Raw genomic sequence first — 22,731 nt, 5'->3', positions numbered from 1 at the left:
TATTTTAGAATGCAATTAGTTTAGTGGGAATTTCTATGGGCAACTGAAGGAAAATGACCATTCATGCAATCTCAATAACACTCACCAGTAGTAAGAAGCAGGGAACGGAGAAGCAGATGAGATCCCACAACAAAGCAGACAGCCAGTATGTAAGTACATAGACCCCACTCAGAAACTGGATATGCTTTGCTTTACTGATCCTTTCAGTTACTGTTTGGAGACAAAAGCTACCGGCCAGAATAGAAATTCCAAAAGCCAAACATTGTACTATTTGCAATCCATTTATAGGCCTATAGAAAATAAAATTAAAAAGATGAAATAAAGGTAGAAAATGCTGATTTCAGTAGCTATTTTCAAATGCTTATGGTCAGACACAAAGGGGCCATCTTGAGGCTCAATTTCAGTAAAAGGAAAATCATACATACGCTGCATTAGAACCATAAACAGGGAGTGGCTGAGGCTTGTTGGAGACTGTAATAGAAGCTCTAGGGCCAGAGAGTAACATAAAAAGAATGTTGTCTAACACTGCCAGGGATGTTGCAGATGAATGGTATGCCTCATTATTGAACAAAATAGTAAATACTGTTGTGTTTTTTTCAACCTCAATGGAAAGTGCAATAATGCAGAATTCACGACACTCTTTACTTTCCAAAATGTAATTCTGCACACTACCTAGAATAAAGAAATTCATCAATGAGTCAACATTTTAATACATCGACTAGAACTTATGTTGAAGAAAGATCAAAAGGATCAAATATTCTTCCCTGCCATTTATCATTTCCTTTCCCAACTTCCTTACAATGGGCTATTTTGAATCCTAACCTTGTTCAAGAATTTTACTCAATCACTAAACTCACTATATTATCTACAACCCACAAAATAGTAAATAATGATTCTCTTCTTGTCTAAAACAAACATGGTTTGCTCATTTTCAAAAAACTGTTTTGACCACTGTCATTTGCATTTATACTTAAATCTTAGAATTGGCCTGTCAACTTATGCTTTTAAAAAAGCCTGCTGGAGTTTTGATAAGGCTTGCACTAATCTACAGACAAATTTGGGAAGAACTGCTGTCCTAACAAATCAGTTTTCCAATACATGATGTGGAGTTTTCTCCTTATAATTTCCTTAGTAACATTTACTAATTTTTAGTGTATAAGTTTTTTGCTGATTATTTAAATTTATTTCTAAGTATTTTATTCTTTTTGATGCTATTGTGAATTTTGATGTGTGTTTTCTTTCCCTAGTAATTTGTCCATTACATCTAAGTGGAAATTTTTAAAAAAATAAAATCTGAAAATTTCTGCCTTTTCACTGAAATGTTCACTCCGTTTACATTTACTATAATTATTGACATGCTGGGATTTATACTGGTCGCCATGCTATTTGTATTCCCTATGTCTTACCTCCTTGTTTCTTTCTCCACCACTGCCTTTTTGTGGTAAACATAAATTTTAAACTATAACATTTAAATTCTTTTTGTTGTTGTCATTTGACTATTTTTTAGCTAATTTTCTCAATGGATGTTCTGTATATAATATGAATTCTAATTTAAAACATTTTGGTTAAGATGAATACTAATTTACTTCCAAGGACACAGAAATTTGCTCCAACATAGCTCTCTTCCCTATCTTCTATGTGCTATTATAGTTCAAATTATACCTTTATATATTACACGTCCGTTAACGCAGTCTTGTAATTATTATGCAATTATCTTTACTGTTTTCTTTACTGACCTCTGTAATTATCTTTGCTTATGTCTTACTCCTTCACATGGATCAGTTAGTGTCTGGTGTCCTTACATTTCAGACTGAATTAAACTCTTTAGTATGTTTTACAGATTGAAATATCTGCTGGTGATTAATTTCCCACTTTCATTTATTTAGGAATGCCTTTATTTCATCACTTTTGAAGAGGATATGTGCTGGATATAAGGCTAGTGGATGTCAAATTTCCTTTTAGCAATTCATTCATTCCACTGTCTTCTTACCTACATGATTTCTGATAATAAGCCAGCTATTAATCTTATTAATAAACCCATATATCTGCTGTCATTTTTCTCTTCTGCTTCCAAGATTTTCTCTTTTCCTTTGACCTTTGCTAGTTTATCATACATTTAGTTGTGGTTATCCTACTTAAAAGTTCATTAAGCATTGTGGATGTGAACCATTTTGTTTTTCATCACATTTGGGAGTTTTCAGGCATTATTTCTTCAAATATTTCTCTGCCCCTTTATCATTCTCTTTTTAATACTCCCACTGTGCATATCTTGGTAAGCTTGATGCTGTCCCACGTGTTTCACATGCTTTGTTTTTCCCCCTCATTTTTCTTCTGCTGCTCCACATACGGGATGATTTCTATTGACCTACGTTCAACTTATATAGTTAATTCTTCTGAGTTCCTCTGGTGAAATTTTCATTTCAGTTATAGTTTTCAACTATGAAATTTCCACTTAGTTTTAAAATTTTGTTTTCTAAATTAATATTCTATTCTTGGTGAGACACAGTTATCATACTTTAATTCTTTAAACACAGTTCCTTTAATACTTTGAAAACACTTGTGAACTGACTTAAAGCCTTGTTTACAAAGTCAAAAAGTTGGCCCCACTCAAGAACATTTTCTACTGACCCTATGTTCTGTTTATTTCCCTATTATCTTGCTAGGGTAATCAGGAGAAAGTACCAAAGACAGAGAGGCTTAAGGAATAGAAGTTTATTTTCTGGCATAAGATACATTCTAATTCCAAAAAAAGTTTTCTAATTCTGAAAAAGTCAGAAAGAAATCAATCATATGTCCCAAGTAAATCTTAAAACCAACAGTCCATTGGACTATAAGACTCAAGATTAAAATAATCCTCTCTGGCTCAATGTTCTGTCCTCCAAGTTCACTTTAGTGACTTTACGCCTTCTGGTTGACAGGGTTGTGACTGTGCCTTCTCCACCTTGTCCCTTGCTAGTGGTCCTGCCTCCTTGGCTCTATATGGTGTCCCCAACTATGCTTGGATCAAGAAAGCCTCATCTTCTGTGCCAATGCCCACCAGGCTCCTGGTGGCAATGACAACCTTGCTAACCTCTGAACTACCTTTGGGGTCATTTTTCCCTTCCTTGATATATAGCATGTGTTTGCAACTAGATAGCTCTATTGTTCCATTCTGAAGAATCCTATCAACTGAATAGCCTTCCTGTATATCATTCTTTCAAATGTTCCTCCATAAGTCACACAATCCTTTTGTAGCAAGTGGTGTCCAATCATACCATTGATGTTCTCTCCAGAATACTTTCTCATTTTTTACAATACAAATTACAGTCTTCTAACGCTTTACATTCTTACTTCTTTTTACTTAATGATTCTGTTATGGTATAATATGAGATGTCCCCCAAAAGTTAATGTGAAACAATGCAAGAAAGCTTAGAGATGAAATAATTGGGTTACAAGTCAAGAAGTAGATCAATGGGGACCTGCCTTTGGGGTTTATATCTTGTCCCTGGAGAGCAGGGTTCTCTCTGTTTTCTGGTTGTCATGATCTGAACTGCTTTCCTTTGCACACCCTCTGCCATGATGTTCTGCCTCACCTTAGACCCAGATCTATGGAGTTGGCTGACCAAGGACTGAACCTCTGAAACTGTGAGCCACAATGAACTTTTCCTCCTCTATGTTGTTCTTGTCGGGTCTTTTGGTCACAGTGATGTAAAAGCTGACTAAAATTCCTTCTTCAATTTCTCTCCTTTCGCATTTTACAGTATGTAGCAAGGAGAAACCAGGACATGACTTCAACACTTTGCTTAGAAATCTTCCCAGGTAAATATCCAACTTCATCATTTTTAAGTTCTATTTTCTACAAAACACTAGAACACAAGTTTTTCAAGTTATCTGCCCCTTTGTAACAAGTGTTACCTTTCTTCCAATTTTTTAATTGATGAATTATGATTATAAATAATAATAGGATTCATGGTGAAATATTCATATATTTAATAATTTAATCAATTTCAATCAATAATTTAATCAATTTCATTTCCCAGTGTTTCTTCTTTCCTTCCCTTTCACCCTTTCCCCAGCCTTTTCCTGTACTGGTTTTCCTTATATTTTCATGAACAACCCTTTTAAAAATTTTATTCTATCTTTCACACATAAAACATATGACTATTGACTTTCCGAATCTAACTCATTTTGCTCTTTTAGGTGGCTTTCTTCTTTGCATGTGTTCACTGGGTCTTCCCTCTGTGTATGCATGTACACGTCCAATTTCCTTCTCTTGTAAGAACACCAGTGATATTGGACTAAGGTCTACTCTAATGACCTCATTTTAAATTTAATCACCTTTTCATAACCTTACCTCCAAACACAGTTACATTCTGAGATGCTGGAAATCAGGACTTCCACATATGAATTTGTGTTTGGGGTGACACAAATTTATCCCATAACTCTTTTTTTGTTGTTGTTGAAAGGTGTACATTCCTGATAAACACTGTATATACTAATTTCTCTGCTCTTTATGTTTGTTAAAACTGGTTTTTAAAAAATTGTTGCTCCTCCTTTGTTTAGTGACAATGTAGACCAATTTAGTAGATGCTGTATTCTTTACAGTATGCAGTCATGGATTTCTTTGAGAGACTTTTGAAAATAATTCTGGCTTTTTTTTTTCTGCCTGGCTCCTAGAGGTCAGCCCCAGCTCTGTATATTTAGTGATTAAAAAAACCCAACTTCCTTGAATGTTTTAAGTCAGTAAGTTTCCGTGATTTGTCAAGTAGATCTATATATGAAAGCACACCTTCAAGCTTTAGGCAATTAGAAGTCAGCTTCAACTTTTACTTCATGCTTGTACAGGTCTTCAACATCAACCAGAGGTGAGTGACTAAAGCATTTTCCTTTCCTAGATCATTTCTGGCCACAGGTACTACCATTTTAAACCTTACAGAAACCCTGCAATGTCAAAACTTTTCAAAAGTTCACTGTGGTTATCTAGTTCTTCAGGTATTCCTTTTTAATTTTTTTACCTAGTTCTTGTCTGACCCTGTTGGAATCACAACTGTGATGATTTTACCAGCAGATTGCTAATAATTTTAGTAATGGTCTGAGAATAATGCTTTATTTTTAATTTTTTAAATCTTTTAGAGCTATCTTTGATTCAAATCTAACAGTAACAATGTTATTGGAATAGATATTTTCAGGAACTTGGTAGTTGACAGTGTTCTAAAGATAGGGCTTTCACAGAGCTCCAATAGAGCTGTCCTTTCTGCTAACTGCAAGGTTACTGCTGGCTTTTCATGGCTATCATATCACTAAGCAGGTGAGGGAGGGTGATGGGAAAGATGCTAACTTAAAATGCTGCAGTAGATCTTATAAAGGTTCAACAACATTTCTTGAATAGATATACATTCTAATTTGTTTTCTGCTTTTGGTTAATGCTCAGCTTTTGAAAATGTTTAAATTTTTACAAATATTTTTGTTCTTTTTATGGGAACAATGGTTAATTCCATCTTACCCAAAGTTCAAATTATCTATCTACTAGGTGTTGGGGTAATTTGTGATATAGAAATTAATCAACTGTCTTAGAGGGTTAATTTTAGCATTCATAAAGAGAATGCAGAGAACACATTCAGTTGAACAAATTAAGTAGTTATATAGACTATTTTCAAAAATTAGTTCTGAAAAGTAAATCTTTTAAGTCTTCAATCACCTGTTTTTAGAATGGCCAATATACTAAAAGACAGCTTTTAGTTATCAGAACCAACATTCTACCACGTGAGAGCTCAGAGAGACACTTGTATTCTGACCAAAGTAAAACTCTAATGCTAAACAGCACAACACAATATTTTCACTCTGGGATGATGTAATTTAGCCAAAAGACTCCATAACCAAAATGTCTTCCTTAGTGGCTAGTTGTCTCTGGTTTAGTTGCTTCTATGATACTGGTAATTAAGAGAGGGGAAAAAAAAAGTAGCCAAATATTATAGTTATGTCCTTTCTTTGCAAGTGACAAAAGTCTTCATATATCAGCAATCTCTTCTCTTCCTATGGGTCTTACCTTTAACTTTCCGTAGTTCTTGATTTTTGGACTTTAGAAAAATCTCAAGATTCCTTATGAGATTCACAGACAAATCAGAATTCCCTGAAATTGAGTAAGGCACAATGGTTCGTCCATAATGAGTCAAATCCATTTCCCTTGCAGGCACATCATCATCCTTTAATTGCAGAGCTATTAAGAGGTATGTAGTGACAGCCAAAATTACTATTATCTGTAGCAAGATCAACTTCCAGTTGCGCCAACTGAATAGTGCCCTTTTTATAAACATGGAACAAAACTGTTGGCGGTAAAGAGGAAACTAAAAGGAGGAGGGAAAAAATAGTATTTCAGTGGTTAGTGACCCAAGTATGATACTTGTTAAAATACATTAGTTTAAATGTTTCAAAATTTTATGGTTAAAAATTTTATGGTAGAAAATACATGCATATAATATAATTATGCTTTGAACTGAGTCCAAGAAAACACGATGGTTTACTTGTATAAGGTATTAAGTGAAAGCATTAAAATGGGGCTTCTGATCTGTCTATACTGAAAATCTTAAGATGGTATAGTACTTCCGATCAGAAAATAAAAATTATATCTGTCTTTTACTTAATATTAAGCTGTAATTTTTCCATTTTCTCCATTTATAAGAAAAACATTCCATAAAACTATTATATTTTTCCTGGTTATACTACTTGTACTCTAGTTCATAGAGAGAACATGTCCTTAATTTGACCAATAAATGTTTTCTGAATATAATAGTCAAAGTTCTTGGGTCTAGTCAATACTAAACAAAGGGAAAATCTATGAGAACTTTTCAAAGAGATTCTTGAGAAATAATCTGTAATCTTTTATCTAGAACCCATTTCTCCCGCATGAGGAAATTAATGTGGTTATTACAGACTGGTTCATATCTGGTTGGCTAAGCTCCAAACATCTTTTAAATTTAGATATTAAATTACACGAACATACTTAAACCAAACATACTAGTGAATATGCTTACCCCAGTATTAAATTTAATGGTAGCAAGTTCTGGAAAAGTTCTGGAAAAACCTGGTCTTTCATAACTTTCAAAACTTTTGGACATGTTCTTACTCTGCTGTTTGTCTTTTCTTATGTTTTGGTCCTGAATAGTCATTTGGGAAGCTGCCAGCTTATTGACCCTATACACATACACACATACATGAAATGAGCACAGAGCATTTAGTTTTAATCACAGCCACAATCTGTTTTATTTAAGGAATGTTAAAAAATGTTCCAAACTTTAAAAAACTCCTTGGTCTCGCTCATGGATTGGCAGGAGCGTTGATGTCACAGCAATATAATAACATGGTTCCCAATAAAACAGTCAGAGGACTGCTGTCTACTGATGGCAAGTTTTCTACCATTTAGAGGCAACAAATGTAATGAGAAATATAATACAATCTGTTTCATTAAGCTGAACATACTCAAGTTAAATGACTTACCTTTAATCAAAGATATCTGTCCTTCAGGATTTAATATGTTCTTTGTTTTATAAAATGACAGGGACATTGAACAGTAAGGTTTTTTCATTAGTTAAAAGTTTTTATACTTCCCACTACTGCCTATGTTTCCCACTACTGTGTTTTTGGGTGTGGATGCTTGAGAAGAATGCAGATACACACAAGTAATTATAAACCAAAGGGGGAAACTCTAGTTAGAATAACAGAAGAAAAAAGACATCATAGTATATTGAGAGACAGAAGTAGTGGTGAAACTCTTGGTGGTAAACACATTACTTGAAAAGGTATATTATTTTCTAAACCAGAGAGCTATCAAAATCTTTTCAATAACTTTCTGCTAGCATTTGTTTGGACTATATTACTAAACTCTGATATAATGACTTAGGTAGGCTTTAAAAACCACATACCAAATATGTATTTTTTAAAAATCTGCTTCAAAATGTTGGGTGGTATCTGCTCTGGAGAGATTAGATCAACACTTCCTATCAATATTCCCCAACCTGTGGGGAGACAGATTTTCTGCCTTTGATTTTCTCCTCCCACCTTAGAAGTCAGGCGATTCTTCGTGAGTAGAATTATGCTGGCTTGGTGTAGGTGTTGGTATCATGAAACAAGAGGACTGTTCTTACCTTTCTCAGTTCTGTGGACCTAAGGAATTTTTTCTGATTTTCCCTTATTTTGATGAATTCAGTGTGTCATTTCTGTGTATAAATTATTTGCTAGTTGGACTTCTGTGGCTGTGTGTGATCCCATGTACCATCAATGTTGACATCTTATTGACATCACTCCCAATGAAATATTTTTTGCCTTCCTTCCATATTTACCTTATGAAAGTCTTTCCCTGCACCACTTCATTGGAAACCTGAACTTCTTGCTGTCTTATTCTGCCTGTTTATCAGTTATGAAATACTCAAGTAAACCCTTTAATATTTTAATGTGACCCATTTAATCTTTGAACACATTTTATATTGATTAGTCATATCTTTTCAGTTTATGAATCTATCTTATAAGCCCTTTTTGGAATGTTTCTATATCTTTTATACTTTTATATTCAATATTTATTTACTTCCTTTATTCTTTTGATTTGTAATTTTCTAAAAAGAATATTTTAATATACTGTTTTTTTCTCATCTGTGATTCAGTACTTGGTCAATCTTTGTATCTATTCTGTACATGTTCTTGAAAAATATATTCCCAAATTGTTAAGAACAAACTTCTCTTTTCATATATATGAAAGAGACAAGAAGAAAAGCTTAATTAAATTGTTTAAACAATTTAAAAGCATTTTTATCTACCTTATTTTTCAGTTTATGAGAAAGGCATGTTAATGTCTCCTACACATTGTAAATTCTTTTAAATTAAATTGGTTTTTGCTTTTATTTAACTTCAAAATTAAGTACATATAAATTCTTGAATCCTACGGGACTTTTTTTTAGCAATATTAATTTTTTCTACTGAATTTTATTTGGTCCATTTTTAACACAACAAAAATATGAGATCATAAAATAGAAAACCATTATTTATAGAAGCCATATAGTTCTATTTGGAAAACTTTGCAGAATCAAAGATATTAAATAACTTTGAAGTATTTTGGTGGGAACTAACAAATGATATTAAGATTCATATAGTAGTGGATTTTGTCATTAAATATCATAAAATATAATGAGGAGGAACTGCACTTTTATAGAGTGTTGAATTGGCACATAAAAGAAAATATGGTTGAAAATTTCAAAGTCTCCAAGCCTTAAAAACAAAACAATACAAAAATGCTGATTTAAAACAATTGGGGGGCTGGGCAGATAGTTCAGTTGGTAAAGTGCTTGCCTGGCAAGTACAGGGCCTGGGGTTCGATCCCCAGCACCGCAAAAAAAAAAAAAAAGGTCATTAAAAAAATTGGGGGCTTGTCCAGTGCGGTGGCGCATGCCCGTAATCCTAGCACTTCCGGAGGCTGAGACAGGAGAATTTCAAGTTCAAAACCAGCCTCAGCAATAGTGAGACACAATACAAAAAAGGGCTGGGGATATATGGCTCAGTGGTTGCATGTCTCTGAGTTCAATCCCTGGTACCAAAAATAAATAAATAAATGAAAGTGGGGGGAGCTGTAATTAAAAATAACATGAAAATTAAAAAGGAAAGACAAATTGGGGAATTGTTAGCAAAATGGTTATCTTCTTAAGAGGAAAGCATATGTGTGTGTGTGTGTGTGTTTATTTCAAAATCTGGAAGGAAGAAATTCACTTTTCATTGAATTTGCTACTTACCTGCTTTGTAAGCTTGAAATTATGTAAATTCTCTGTTTTTTTGTTTTCTTCCCTAAAAATAGAACCCTACTTCAATGGATCTTAGTAAGGATTACTTGTCTTTAAATCTGTCACTTAGAATAGTACTTTGCAAATAGTAGGCACTCAATTATGACTTAATCCAAAAATCTTTGTAATTTAATGTCATCATTGTTATATAATCAATATACCCACCATTTGCTAAGTACATAAAAGGAGTTATTCACTGTGCAATTCCTGATAAATAAACTATATCATATTCTTGATCTAGCTCTTCTTAGGTTAATCTGAAACTTGCTACAATTTCAGATTTATTTGATGTTTATGCCTTGATTGATTAGCACAGAAATAATTACCTTAAGGAGAGGAAGTCATTGTTACCTTAAATTTAATTGTCTCCAAACTGAACTAAAGAAAAATTTAGTCATTAAGAAGAAGGTAGGAATAGAGACTGACAGCCATAGGCCCTAGGAGAGAGGACTCATTCTGGTCCAAGGTTTGTTTATTTGTTTGTTTGTTTATTTATTTATTTATTTTTTAAAGAGCTAAACTTCTGCTTGCAGAAATACATAATTATTTATATTTTACATCCATTTATTCATTTTTAAATTTTTTTATCATTTGTTCTATTTAGTTATACACATGACAGTAGAATGCACCTTGATTCCCTGTACACAAATGGAGTACAACTTTTAATTTCTCTGGTTATACACAATGTAGATTCATACCATTTGTATAATCATACATTGTTGGAGGCTGCTGCCCTGTAGGGCCCGCAGTGGTGGCTGGCCTTGCCCTAAGTTGGCACCGAGAAGCCCAAGTGCAAAGAAAAACAACTTTAAGGAAGTGCTTTCTATTGGCTGACTGATCTCCTCCACGTCCATGCTTAGCTCGTGATCAGTACATGTCCTCATTACCCACCATTAAGTCTCCACGAGCCAAACGCCTGACCCATTAGGTAATTGGTTGTTACATCCCATAAAGCTGCGCACTTTTCGCGGCTGAGAGGGGCAGCAGCTGCACGAGAGAGAAGAAGAAGAGAGAGAGCTGCGGGCGAGAAGAAGAAGAAGAAAGAAGGAAGAAGGAAGAAGGGAGAAGGAGAAGGAGAAGAAGGGAGAAGGGAGAAGGGGAAGGAGGAGAAGAAGAAGAAGAAGGAAGAAGGGAGGAGGAGGAGGAGAAGAAGACGGCGGTGGTGGAGGAAGAAGAACCAGGGCTCAGAAGCTCTCCCATAAAAATAATGACCTTGGTCTGCTGTGATCACCTGAAATCTGCCAGCATATCGACGCCATTTTTGAGAGCAGATTGCTCACTGTCAGGCATCTATCATCCGCCATTTGCCTGCCTCTCACCTGTCCATCGCCTGCCTTACCCCTATCCATCACCCAACACTCGAGGTTCACCTCCCGATCATCCGACAGCTGCCAGCAGACTGACCGCAGACCGCCAGTGGAGAACCAGCTGCCTGGTTCACTGTTACAGTACCTGTAGGACCTCCAGCTGACCACGTCCACCCCTGAGCTGCAGCTCCCCATTTGACAACACATTTGGAAGCCAGAGCAGCCATCTTGGATAATCCTGGAAGCCGTAGCTCCGATTTTCGGGTGGGGCAAATCCCATCCTGAGACGCCTGCTGGAGGCTTGAAGCCCATTGTCAGGTACCTCTCATTCAGCAGGCTACTGAACACTGGGAGGTTTCATTAGTATATGACTGTTATAAAATAGATTTTCTTTTTTCTCCTTTTTAAAAAAAAATATTTAAGTTTTTATTTCTTTACGTTTCTTGCTTTCTTTTCCTTTTGTTTACCTGTTCCCTCAGAGTCGCTTTCTCCATTATTACATGCTAACATCCAATTTCTTTTGATTACATTCTCACCCTTTCTATTTTCTAGAACTTCTGTATATTCTTTTTTTTTTGTATATTCTTTTATTATCCCATTAACAGCCATATTCTTCATCCCTCTGCATCCTCTTTGTCCTCCATTAGAAACTGCAGACATTATTGTAAACCTGTTTGTTTTACCGAAGATAATATTTGAACTCATTTTGTTTATTATGACAATTTTGTTATTGTCCCCATAGGGGCTATTTGGTCTAGGATTGCATAGTGTCTGATTTGGGCACTGCTAATATTGATCTCCCCTTAAAGAAAGGGTTCTGGAAACCTATAGGGCCACTATAAGCCTATAGGGGGAAATCTGCAATACCCCAGATCTGCACTGCTAGAGGGGAAGATACATGAACAACATGAAAAAACAAGGGAAGAAAATGATCCAAACAAATCTAGATTCTATAGTAATAGAATCCAATGACAGTATGTTAGAAGAAATGTCAGAAAAGGACTTCAGATTATATATGATTAAGATGATTCATGAAGCAAAGGATGAGATAAGAGAGCAAATGCAGGCAATGAATGATAATACCAATAAGCTGAAAGAGCACCTGCAGGAAGCAAAAGATCATTTCAAAAAAGAGATAGAGATTCTCAAAAAAACCAAACGGAAATCCTTGAAATGAAGGAGACAATAAACCAAATAAAAAACTCAATGGAAAGCATCACCAACAGACTAGACCACTTGGAAGACAGTACCTCAGACAATGAAGATAAAATATTCAGTCTTGAAAATAAAGTTGCTCAAACAGAGAAGATGGTAAGAAATCATGAACAGAATCTCCAAGAACTATGGGACATCATGAAAAGACCAAATTTAAGAATTATTGGGATTGAGGAAGGCACAGAGATACAAACCAAAGGAATGAACACCTATTCAATGAAATAATATCAGAAAATTTCCCAAACCTGAAGAATGAAATGGAAAATCAAATACATGAGGCTTACAGAACACCAAATGCACAGAATCACAACAGATCCACACTAAGGCACATTATAATGAAAATGCCTAACATTCAAAATAAAGATAGGATTTTGAAGGCCGCAAGAGAAAAGCATCAGATTACATATAGGGGGAGACCAATAAGGATAGCAGCCGACTTCTCAACCCAGATGCTAAAAGCTAGAAGGGCCTGGACCAACATATTTCAAGCTCTGAAAGAACATGGTTGCCAACCAAGAATCCTATACCCAGAAAAACTAACCTTCAGATTTGAAGATGAAATAAAAGCCTTCCATGATAAACAAAAGTTAAAAGAATTTACAAATAGAAAGCCTGCGCTACAGAATGTTCTCAACAAAATATTCCATGAGGAGGAAATGAAAAACAACAATGGAGGTCAGCAAAGGGAGGAACTACCTTAGAGAAAAAGCACTCAAAGGAGAAACCAAGCCAACTTAAAAACCAAAAATAAGCCAAATGACTGGGAATACAAATCATTTCTCAATAATAACCCTGAACGTTAATGGCCTAAACTCATCAATCAAAAGACATAGACTGGCAGAATGGATTAAAAAGAAAGACCCAACAATATGCTGCCTGCAAGAGACTCATCTCATAGAAAAAGACATCCACAGACTAAAGTGAAAGGATGGGAAAAAACCTACCACGCACATGGACTCAGTAAAAAAGCGGGGGTTTCCATCCTTATATCAGATAAAGTGGACTTCAAGCCAAAGTTAGTCAGAAGGGATAAAGAAGGACATTTCATACTGCTTAAGGGAACCATAAATCAGGAAGACATAATGATAGTAAATATTTATGCCCCAAACAATGGTGCATCCCTGTACATCAAACAAATCTTTCTCAATTTCAAGAATCACATAGACCATAACACAATAATTCTGGGTGACTTTAACGCACCGCTGTCACCACTAGATAGATCTTCCAAACAAAATCCAACCAAAGAAACCATAGAACTCAATAACACAATCAATAACCTAGACTTAATAGACATATATAGAATATTCCATCCATCAACGAGCAGATACACTTTCTTCTCAGCAGCACATGGAACCTTCTCGAAAATAGACCATATGTTATGCCACAAAGCAGCCCTTAGGAAATGCAAAAAAATAGAGATACTGCCTTGTGTTCTATCAGATCATAATGGACTGAGGGTAGAAATCAATGACAAAGTGAAAAAAAGAAATTACTCCAACACCTGGAGACTAAATAATATGCTATTGAATGAAACATGGATAACAAAAAACATCAGGGAGGAGATTAAAAAATTCTTAGAGGTCAATGAGAATGATGATACAACATATCAAAATCTCTGGGACACTATGAAAGTGGTACTAAGAGGAAAATTCATTGCATGGAGCGCATTCCAGAAAAGAATGAAAAGTCAACAATTAAATGACCTAACATTACAGCTCAAAGCCCTAGAAAAAGAAGAACAGAATAACAGCAAAAGTAGTAGAAGACAGGAAATCATTAAAATCAGAGCTGAAATCAATGAAATTGAAACAAAAGAAACTATTCAAAAAATTGACATAACAAAAAGTTGGTTCTTTGAGAAAGTAAACAAAATAGATAAACCCTTAGCCACACTAACAAAGAGGAGAGAGAAGACTCAAATTACTAAAATACATGATGCAAAATGAAATATCACAATAGAAGGTTAGAAAGGACTTTCTCACTACTTCTCTCACACACTGAGCTACAATCTGTAGCCTTTTCCCTCTGAGCCAATGAACTTGATGGGTGTGATAACAGATGGATCACTGTATCTTTCAACTTCCTGTGATGTACTGTATGGGAACTGATAATTTAGTGACTACAGAAGTCCTACAACAGACAATGAAAGCAGTGCTAGAACTTGGTAAGAAGCTGCATGCAGTTCTTTGATGAGCTTGTGTGTTTAATATATGTGGTTTATTGTGCAATACATAAGCTTTCTACAAGTATCTAAACCACTTTTTTAAAAACTTAAAAATTGGGCAACTCACAAGAAAAATAAGCAAGAACAAATATAATTTCCATTCAAAGTGGCATTTTCTACTTAAACACAAATAAAAAACATACATTACAAAAATAAAAATAAAAAAAATAAAGACCTTAAAACTCTTTCTAGAGCCGAGTCTTCATTGTACTCGCTGGACGAGACAATACATGTACATAGGGTAATGATGTTTGTCTCATTCCACCATCTTTCCTTCCCCTGTCCCTTCCTTTCCCCTCATTTCCCTCTACACAATCCAAAGTTCCTCCATTCTTCCCTTACCACCTACCCCGCTTATGTATCAGCATCCACTTATCAGAGAAAACATTTGGCCTTTGCTTTTTTGGGATTGGCTTATCTCATTTAGCATGATATTCTCCAACTCCATCCATTTACCTGCAAATGCCATAATTTTATTCCAAGGTTTTTGTTTTTAAAATTGGAGAATAAACTGAGGGAGCATCCTATCACTGAGATACATCCCAGTTCTTTTTATTTTTTGAAAGGGTCATGAAAAATTGCTGAGGCTGGTCTTGAATTTGTGATTCTCCTGACTCAGCTTCCCATTTCACTGGAATTGCAGGTGTGCACCCCTGTGCTTGGCATGGTCCAAGGTTTTAAAATGTAATTTCCCAGTTGCAGGTAGAGCTTCTATCACAGAAATGGTGGCTTTAAAGAATAAACAACACTCATTCATTAATTTACTCATCCTTTGCCTCAAGTATAATCACTGAACAAAAAAGACAAGATCCCTGCCCTTATGGAGCTTTTTTATAGCTGTGCTTACATAGTAATTTTCTCATTATAATTTAGTTCTCTACAAAGAGACAAGAGAACATTTTTATTGAATTATCAAGAGACCATTTCTTAGTCCATTCCGTGCTTCTATGACAGAATATCTGAGACTGGCTAATTTATAATGAACATAAATTATTTCTCATGTTTTAGAACCTGGGGAGTCCAGGATTGAGGGGTCAACATCTGGTGAGGATCTTTTTGGTGTGAAAGTAGAAGATAAAGAAAGCACTCAAGAGGAGTCTGAACTTTGTGGACCATATTAAAGTCACAGCACAAATTATCCTTATTGTAAATTAATAAAGTCACATTTTAATTTATATACATCAGTCTTTTTTTTTTTTTTACATCAGTCTTTTATAAACATGTGACTAAATTATGCCAAGTCTACTTTGAGGCATTGATTAATTCCTTGATCCTGGGAGAATAAAGTCTAGCTTCAACCCTGTCATACCCTTGCTAGAGAAGGACATTTGGTGAGTCCTTGCAACTAACTGACCTTGCTTAGTGACAATACGAATTCCATGGGTGCTGTGATTTTGAACTTTTACACAGTGAAAGACACAAACCATATAAAAATTAGATAAATTAATGGAATTATGGTTAGGATAAAATTTTAAAGTCATTTTAAAGTCACTACAAGTTAGAAAAGAACTTTTCATATAATATACAGATGTTAATTCTCTTTTTTCCTTGACCAACTCTAATCCCTCTACTACAGAAAGACATATGCATCAAGCCCAAATTCAAAATCTTTAAATATCTCTTAGTAGCTAAATATATATATATATACATTAGCAAAAAATATTTGAAAACTCAGTAATACTGTGATTATGTCAACTGCAAATGAATCGATGTAGGGTTTTAGAGGTGGAAATGTTTTTTTAAGGTCATTATTACTTACTTAAGGAAGACTTCTTTCATGGTAGAGATTGAAACCCCAAAGTTGGCAATGCCCAGCTCTTTCTGATTCTTTTCCAACTCATCAAAGAGAGCTTCAAACCTGGAATGAGAGAAGAAAGGAAAAAAGCTAGTGTTAGTCTAGATAAATTTTATCTCTTTTTTTCACTTCACTTTATTTTCTAGTAAAAAGAATGTTTTAAAAAGTAAGCATTTTTCCAATTTAACACCAATTTATATTCTCAATTGTATTTTCTCTATTATTTTCTTAAAATACATTTTGTGGTAGAATATATATAACATAAAATTTATCATTTTACATAATTTCCAGAACTTTTTCACCATCTCAAACTGAAACTCTGTACCCATTAAAAAATAACTTCCAAAAAAAAACTTCCTACTTCTTCATTCACCCTAACTTAATTTCTTTGTTTCTACAAATTTGCCTATTTTATGTACACAAAATATAGTACTTATCCTTTTGTGTCTGACTGATTTTACTTAGCACAATTCTTTCTAGATTCTTTCATGCTGTAGCATGTATTAGGTTCTCTTCCCTTTTAAGACTGAATAATATCCCTTCTATGGGTACATCACAAATTTCTTATACATTCATCCATGAGTGAACATTTGAGTTGTTCACTCCCTTTGTGTATTGTGAATAATACTGCTATGCACATGGGTTTATAAATATCTATTGAAGTCCCTGCCATCAATTCTTTTGGTTACAAAACTAGAAGTGGAATTGTTGGATCTCATTGTAATTATATGTTTAAGTTTTTCAGGAACTTTCATAGCATTAAAAAACAAAATCTACCTACCTTTTAACATTCTATCTACCAGTGCAATAGGGCTCACTTTCTCCATACCCTCACCACAATTTGCTATTTTTGTGTGTTTAATTTGCATTTCCTTAATGACTAATGATGTTGAGCATCTTTTCATGCGCTTACTGGTCATCTGTATATCTTCTTTGGAGAAATTTCTATTCAAATCCTTAGACCAATTTTGAAAGTTTTTTTATTACATGATTTTTTTCAATATTATTTTGTTCCATAAAAATGTCTGGTTATCAGTGGAAAAAATGTTTAGTAGATTATTCTTCACTGTAATTCTTATCATGAAACAAATGAAGGATGAAGGATTTACCTTAGCAAATCTATCTCCACTGTAACTGGACATTTGATACCAATTATTTGGGTTTTCTAATAAAAGAATCAGTTTATTTCTACATGTGTTAAAGACTATAGCTATTTGGCAACAGTTACTTTATTTACATATGATTCCTACACCAAATGGAAGGAGTTCTCAAATTTTAGGAAGAAGTGGTGAAATGGCTACTAAATAAAAAAGATTTAACCAAATAGCCATGGTAATTATATAAAATTTTTGCTAACTGTATTGCATTTACATCAAGGATTCCAAAGAATAGTGTTTGTTTGTTTGTTTGTTTGTTTGTTTGTTTGTTTGTTTTTGTGGTGCTGGCGATTGAATCCAGGGTCTTCTGCATGTGAGGCAAGCACTCTACCAACTGAGCTCTATCCCCAGTCCCTAAAGAATAGTTTTATCATGAAGAATTAATATTGTTTTAGGTTAAAAAAAAATCTTTTACAGAAATCAATCAACATCTTACACACATTTCCAATTCTCAATGAGGGATTATCAAGCCTACAGAGATCGTGATCTCAAAACTCCAACTCCTGAATTTCCTCCATTCTAGGCTGCATTTCATTTCTATCTAACCTCACCTTGCTTTGATTCTTGGTTTTAATCTTACCCCTCAGTTTAATTTGAGCCTTCCTCCTATAACCACTTTTCACATATTTTAAGACCATTTTCTTGTTCTTTCTGAGTTTTTTATTAAAAATCATAAATTTACATAGGGCAATGTTGTTTGATTCATTCTGTTATTTTTTTCCCTTCCCCCCACCTCTCCCATCCCTTTTCCCTCTATACAGCCCTTCCTTCCTCCATTCTTACCACCCGCCTTATCCCTAACCCTAAACCTAACCCTAACACTAATGCTAACCCCTCCTACCCCCCATTATATGTCCTCATCCACTTATCAGCAAGATCATTCGTCCTTTAGTTTTTTGAGACTGGCTTATCTCACTTAGCATGATATTCTCCAATTTCATCCATTTGCCTGCAAGTGCCATAATTTTATCATTCTTCATGGCAATATTCCATTGTGTGTGTATGTATATGTGTGTGTATATATATATATATATATATATATATATATATATATGTATGTATATATATATGCCACAGTTCTTTATCCATTCATCAACTGAAGGGCATCTAGGTTGGTTCCACAATCTGGCTATAGTGAATTGAGCAGCTATGAACATTGATGTGGTTGTATCTCTGTAGTGTGCTGATTTTAAGTCCTTTGGGTATAGGCCAAGGAGTGGGATAGCTGGGTCAAATGGTGGTTCAATTCCAAGCTTTCTGAGGAATCTCCATACTGCTTTCCAGAGTGGCTGCACTAATTTGCAGCCCCACCAGCAATGTATGAGTGTACCTTTTTCCCCACATCCTCGCCAACAATTGTTGCTTGTGTTCTTGATAATCACCATTCTAATTGGGGTGAGATGAAATCTTAGGGTAGTTTTGATTTGCATTTCTCTTATTACTAGGATGTTGAACATTTTTTCATATATCTGTTGACTGCTTGTACATCTTCTTCTGTGAAGTGTCTGTTCATTTCCTTAGCCCATTTGTTGATTGGGCTATTTGTATTCTTCATGTAGAGTTTTTTTGAGTTCTTTATAGATTCTGGAAATTAGTGCTCTATCTGAAGTATGAGTGGCAAAGATATTCTCCCACTCTGTAGGCTCTCTCTTCACATTACTGATAGTTTCCTTTGCTGAGAGAAAGCTTTTTAGTTTGAATCTATCCTAGTTGTTGATTCTTGCTTTTATTTCTTGGGCTATGGGAGTCCTGTTAAAGAAGTCTGATCCTAAGCCAACAAGTTGAAGGTTTGGACCTACTTTTTCTTCTATAAGATGCAGGGTCTCTGGTCTGACTCCGAGGTCCTTGATCCATTTTGACTTGAGTTTTGTGCAGGGTGAGAGATAAGGATTTAGTTTCATTCTGTTGCATATGGATTTCCAGTTTTCCCAGCACCATTTGTTGAAGAGGCTATCTTTTCTCCATTGCATATTTTTGGCACCTTTGTCTAGTATGACAAAATTGTATTTATTTGGGTTTGTGTCCGTGTCCTCTATTCTGTACCATTGATCTACCTGCCTATTTTGGTGCCAATACCATGCCGTTTTTGTTACTATTGCTTTGTAATAGAGTTGAAGATCTGGTATTGTGATACCCCCTGCTTTGCTCTTTCTACTGAGGATTGCTTTAGCTATTCTGGGTTTCTTATTCTTCCAGATGAATTTCATGATTGCTTGCTCTATTTCTGTAAGGTACATCATTGGGATTTTAATTGGAATTGCATTGAATCTGTATAGCACTTTTGGTAGTATGGCCATTTTGACAATATTAATTCAGCCTATCCAAGAACATGGGAGATCTTTCCATCTTCTAAGGTTTTCCTTAATTTCTTTCTTTAGTGTTCTGTAGTTCTCATTGTAGAGGTCTTTCACCTCTTTTGTGAGATTGATTCCCAAGCATTTTATTTTTTTCGATGCTATTGTGAATGGGGTAGTTTTCCTAATTTCTCTTTCTGAAGATTCATCACTTATGTATAAAAATGCATTGGATTTATGAGCATTGATCTTGTAACCTGCTACTTTACTGAATTCACTTATGAGTTCTAAGTTTTCTGGTGGAATTTCCAGGTTCCTCTAAATATATAATCATGTCATCAGCGAACAGGGATAGTTTGAGTTCTTCTTTTCCAATTCGTATCCCTTTAATTTCTTTGGTTTGTCTAATTATTCTGGCTAGAGTCTCAAGAACGATGTCGAATAGAAGTGGTGAAAGAGGGCATCCTGCCTTTTTCCCAGTTTTTAGAGGGAATGCTCAGTTTTTTACCATTTAGAATGATATTGGCCATGGGCTTAGCGTAAATGGCCTTTACAATGTTAAGGAATGTTCCCACTACCCCAATTTTTTCTAGTGTTTTGAGCATGAAGGGATGCTGTATTTTATTGAATGCGTTTTCTGCATCTATTGAAATAATCATGTGCTTCTTAACTTTTAGTCTGTTGATATGGTGAATGACATTTACTGATTTCCGGATGTTGAACCAACCTTGTATCCCTGGGATAAAACCCACTTGATCATGGTGCACTATCTTTTTAATATATTTTTGTATGTGATTTGCTAAAATTTTGTTGAGAATTTTTGCGTCGATGTTCATTAAGGATATTGTTCTGAAATTTTCTTTCCTCGATGTGTCTCTGTCCGGTTTAGGTATCAGGGTGATATTGGCTTCATAGAATGAGTTTGGGAGGGTTCCCTCCGTTTCTATTTCATGGAATACTTTGAGGAGTATTGGAATGAGCTCTTCTTTAAAGGTTTTGTAGAACTCGGCTGAGAACCCATCTGGTCCCGGACTTTTCTTTGTTGGTAGGCTTTTGATGACCTCTTCTATTTCATTGCTTGAAATTGATTTATTTAAGTTGTGTATGTCCTCCTCATTCAGTTTAGGTAATTTATATGTCTCTAGAAATTTATTGATGTCTTCGAGGTTTTCTGTTTTGTTGGAGTATAGATTTTCAAAATAGCTTCTAATTATGTTTTGTATTTCACTCGTGTCTGTTGTGATATTTCCTTGTTCATTCCGAATTTTAGTAATTTGGTTTTTCTCCCTCTTTCTCTTTGTTAGTGTGACTAAGGGTTTATCAATTTTGTTTATTTTTTCAAAGAACCAACTATTTATTTTGTTAATTTTTCCGATTGTTTGTTTTAATTTCGTTGATTTCGGCTCTGATTTTAACTATTTCCTGTCTTCTACTACTTTTGGTGTTGGTCTGCTCTTCTTTTTCTAGGGCTTTGAGCTGTAGTGTTAAGTCGTTTATTTGTTGATTTCTACTTCTTTTGTTGAATGCGCCCCATGAAATAAATCTTCCTCCAAGTACTGCTTTCATAGTGTCCCAGATATTTTGATATGATGTGTCTTTGTTCTTGTTTACGTCTAAGATTTTTTTTTTATTTCCCTCCTGATGTCTTCTGTTATCCATTCATCATATAATAGTGTCTTATTTAATCTCCAATAATTGGAGAAGTTCCTGTTTTTTATTCTGTCATATACTTCTAATTTCAATTCATTATGATCTGATAGAGTACAAGGTAGTATCTCTATCTTCTTGTATTTGCTAACAGTAGCTTTGTGGCATAAAACATGGTATATTTTAGAGAAGGATCCATGTGCTGCTGAGAGGAAAGTGTATTCGTTCTTTGTTGGATGGTATATTCTATATAAGTCAGTTAAGTCTAAATTGTTGATTGTGTTATTGAGATCTATGGTTTCTTTATTCAATTTGTGTTTGGACGATCTATCCAGCAGTGAGAGAGGTGTGTTAAAATCGCCTAGTATTATTGTGGTGTGGTCTATTTGATTTCTGGAATTGAGAAGGATTTGTTTGATATACATGGATAAGCCAGTGTTTGGGGCATAGATATTTATGATTGTTATGTCTTGCTGATTTATGCTTCCCTTAAGCAGTATGTAATGTCCTTCTTTATCCCTTCTGACTAGTTTTGGCTTGAAGTCCACATTATCTGAAATGAGGATGAGTACTACAGCTTTTTTGCTGTGTCCATGTGCATGGTATGTTTTTTCCCATCCTTTTGCCTTTAGTCTATAGGTATCTCTTTCTATGAGATGACTCTCTTGCAGGCAAGCATATTGTTGGATTTTTCTTTTTAATCCAATCTGCCAGTCTATGTCTTTTGATTGATGAGTTCAGGCCATTAACAGTCAGGGTTACTATTGTGATATGATTTGTATTTCCAGTCACTTGACTCATTTTTGTTTTTTGACATGATTTGGTTTCTCCTTTATTTGGCTATTCCTTTAGGCTAGTTCCTCCCGTTGCTGATTTGCATCATTGTTTTTCATCTCTTCCTCATGGAATATTTTGCTGAGAATGTTCTGTAATGCCCACTTTCTTTTTGTAAATTCCTTTAGCTTTTGTTTATCATGGAAGGATCTTATTTCGTCATCAAATCTGAAAGTAAGTTTTGCTGGATATAAGATTCTTGGTTGGCATCTGTTTTCTTTCAGGGCTTGGCAAATGTTTTTCCAGGCCCTTCTAGCTTTTAGGGTCTGGATTGAAAAATCTGCTGATAATCTTATTGGCCCAGAATGTAATTTGATTCTTTTCTCTCGCAGCCTTTAAAATTCTGTATTTTGTATGTTAGGTATTTTCATAATAAAGTGCCTTGGTGTGGATCTGTTGTAATTTTGTATATTTGGAGTCCTATAAGCCTCGTGTACTTCGTTTTCCATTTCATTCTT

At 34.8% G+C, this 22,731-nt stretch overlaps 1 protein-coding gene across 1 annotated transcript in view; it reads right to left on the bottom strand.

Annotated features, from left to right (window-relative positions):
- Positions 1 to 22,731, bottom strand: part of LOC306649241 (phospholipid-transporting ATPase ABCA3-like) — a 180,787-nt gene that overhangs the window by 38,420 nt on the left and 119,636 nt on the right. The window contains exons 16-20 of the mRNA XM_079120034.1: positions 16,306 to 16,404; positions 7,011 to 7,170; positions 6,026 to 6,323; positions 426 to 672; positions 86 to 290 (exon numbers count right to left, since the gene is read on the bottom strand). Of these exons, the coding sequence (XP_078976160.1) occupies positions 86 to 290; positions 426 to 672; positions 6,026 to 6,323; positions 7,011 to 7,170; positions 16,306 to 16,404 (1,009 nt within the window). The remainder of the gene's footprint in view (positions 1 to 85; positions 291 to 425; positions 673 to 6,025; positions 6,324 to 7,010; positions 7,171 to 16,305; positions 16,405 to 22,731) is intronic.

Source organism: Sciurus vulgaris, assembly GCF_902686455.1.
Source record: "Sciurus vulgaris genome assembly, chromosome: 18".
Lineage (NCBI taxonomy): Eukaryota > Metazoa > Chordata > Mammalia > Rodentia > Sciuridae > Sciurus > Sciurus vulgaris.
Note: the sequence above shows the minus strand (reverse complement) of the source record. Positions and strands in the feature narration are given on the sequence as shown.